The 2,728-nt window shown below is 39.5% G+C and overlaps 1 protein-coding gene across 2 annotated transcripts in view; it reads left to right on the top strand.

Annotated features, from left to right (window-relative positions):
* Positions 1-819: 819 nt before the first annotated feature.
* The window catches only part of LOC114634942 (olfactory receptor 7A17-like), a 4,707-nt gene continuing 2,798 nt past the window's right edge, over positions 820-2,728 (top strand). The window contains exon 1 of one of the 2 annotated variants that reach the window (XM_028783568.1): positions 820-1,750. In XM_028783568.1, coding sequence (XP_028639401.1) covers positions 820-1,750 — 931 coding nt within the window. Of the gene's footprint in view, positions 1,780-2,728 lie in introns of those variants that run through there. The other variant, XM_028783567.1, reaches the window with a different exon arrangement.

The raw sequence follows: 2,728 nt of genomic DNA, 5'->3' as shown, positions 1-2,728 counted from the left end.
AGTTATCTACCCAGGAACCCATTAGTGAGCTTATGGGCCCTAGGGAGAACCCACAGCTATTATTTTTCTAAAAGTTCATATTATCAAAGAAAGTCTAAATATTTATATCTATGTAGAAAGATAAGTGATACTTTCAGTCCTTACAAAGAAGCCTTTTATTTTCAGTGGACAGAGGATAGATGATATAGGAACTGATAACTTGTCAAAGTGTGGAGAATGAATGTTTATGAAGTGTTCAGTCAAAAATGAGATATATAAATCAAAACATTCAGGGAATAGCATGAAAACAGAGATGGAAAGAGTACGGGACAGAAATTTTAAAGGGTCTCTTGTGACGTTGTGTCTTTTGAAGACAGAAGGTCCTTATAAATTCATAGAATCTGCAATTAACTGTACAAGATGTTCACAAGATCAAACCAGTCAACACCCAGTCATGGAGGAGAAAATGTCTCAACTTTGACTGAGGGGCCATTGACATTCAAAGGCTGCAGGAGGAGGGAGAATCAAGTTGTTTAAGGGTGTGGACTCTACAAAGTTGATAATGTTCGTGTCCTAGTGAGAAACCTATATGATCAAAGCTAATTGACCTAAGAAGAGTTGGGAAGAGAGATGGGTTAGGGATAGGGTGAAAGAGACAAGGAAGGGAGAAGATGAAAGAAACAAGGAAGGAAGGAAGGAAAGAAAAGGAAAGGAAAGGAAAGGAAAGGAAAAGAAAGGAAAGGAAAAGGAAAGGAAAGGAAAGGAAGAAGCAGTGTTATCATGTCATTGATAGGTGACAGAGTCCTTCAAATTTCTTCTTTCCGTAGGCACATCAAACACATGGAACCAGGAAATGATACTCAGCTTTCAGAATTCTTTCTTCTGGGATTCTCAGAGAATCAACCCCAAATTCAACCTCTCATATTTGGACTGTTCCTCTCCATGTATATAGTGACTGTCACTGGGAACCTACTCATCATCATGGCCATCATTGTTGACTCCCACCTACACACACCCATGTACATCTTCCTCTCTAATCTGTCCTTTGTGGACATCTGCTTCACTTCCACCACTGTTCCACAGATGCTGGTGAACATTCACACACAGAGCAAGGTCATCACCTATGCAAACTGCATCACCCAGGTATACTTCCTATTACTTTTTTCAGTACTGGACATCTTTCTGCTGACTGTGATGGCTTATGACCGCTATGTGGCCATCTGTCACCCCCTGCATTACATGATCATCATGAACACAAGATGCTGTGGATTGCTGATTCTGGCATGCTGGATTATAAGTGTTATAAATTCCTTGTTACACAGCTTTTTGGTGTTACGGCTATCATTCTGCACAGACCTGGAGATCCCGCACTTTTACTGTGAACTTAATCAGATAGTACATCATGCCTGTTCTGACATCTCTCTTAATGACACGGTGATTTATATTTCAGCCATGCTACTGGTTGTGGGGCCCCTCTCTGGTATCCTTTACTCTTACTCTAAGATAGTGTCCTCCATTTGTGCAATCTCCTCAGCTCAGGGGAAGTACAAAGCATTTTCCACCTGTGCATCTCACCTCTTGGTTGTCTCCTTATTTTATTGTACCCTCCTTGGAGTGTACCTCAGTTCTGCTGTGACCCAAAATGCACATGCCACTGCAATGGCTTCATTGATGTACACTGTGGTGACCCCTATGCTGAACCCTTTCATCTATAGTTTAAGGAACAATGACATGAAGAAAGCTCTGAAAATAGTTTTATTGAAGGTAACTAGAAGCAGAGCAATGGACTTACCTTCTTAGTTGTGTACTCACGTTCATACAACTTAGGGTTATGGAATTTAAATTTGTGATCCATTAATCATATATTGTGATAAAACTTAGTTTCTTTATTTTATCTATTTCCCCTGTCCATTATATTAGCTTCCTCATAAAATTTCATTCTCTACAAGGCTTAGTGTTCTTTCTGATATCTGCATTTTAGTTTGTCATTTTTTATTTTGGTAAATAAATACCCATCCTCGGATCAAATCCTCTAGAGACTGCTATTCTAACCAGGAAACAACTGAGACTTCTTGAAAATAATTTATTTTGGAAGAAAAAGTGTTAAGTTATTTTTATTTTTACTAAACAGTATCCCCAAGTTATGTTCTTTCTGTGGACAGAATTCTATTTGAAAGATAAGGTACATAACTGTATAGCATTTAATAGTTTAAACAACACCCCTGAGTCAGAGGTCAGATAAATAATTGTAAGAAGAGGTTGGGGGAGATGCGTGGAAACTATCTTCTAGGTGTGACAGTGGTATTACATTTATGAAATCACAGCAACCGTGGTTGCCTATATAAGACCTGGATAAGCTCTCAGTTTGTAGTATTTTCCTCCAAGTATAGACCCTTCTGTATTAGAGGAAAGTCTGTTAAGCATGGGATGTTTGCAAGGAGGTGACTACACAGGATGTTCTAAGGGGAGGGGAAATAATCCATCCTGCATGAAAGCGCCTTAAATTTAGAAAGTGAATAACTTAAAATAGCTTTAGGAAGTCCATGAAATTGACTGAGTTCATATAACTCAACCTATGTAATCATGTATTAAGCCAAAAGGTCTGCCAAGAGACACTTGAAGACAAGCTGTGATGTCTAGAAGCCTCTCAGATAAGCTAAGCTGCCTAGAAGGAGCTCAGACCTGCTGATAATCAAAGAAGGAGGAGGAGGAGGAGGAGGAGGAGGAGGAGGAGGAGGAGGAGGAGGAG

The sequence above is a fragment of the Grammomys surdaster genome, unplaced genomic scaffold, assembly GCF_004785775.1.
Source record: "Grammomys surdaster isolate TR1022 unplaced genomic scaffold, NIH_TR_1.0 1149, whole genome shotgun sequence".
NCBI classification, from domain to species: Eukaryota; Metazoa; Chordata; class Mammalia; order Rodentia; family Muridae; genus Grammomys; species Grammomys surdaster.
Note: the sequence above shows the minus strand (reverse complement) of the source record. Positions and strands in the feature narration are given on the sequence as shown.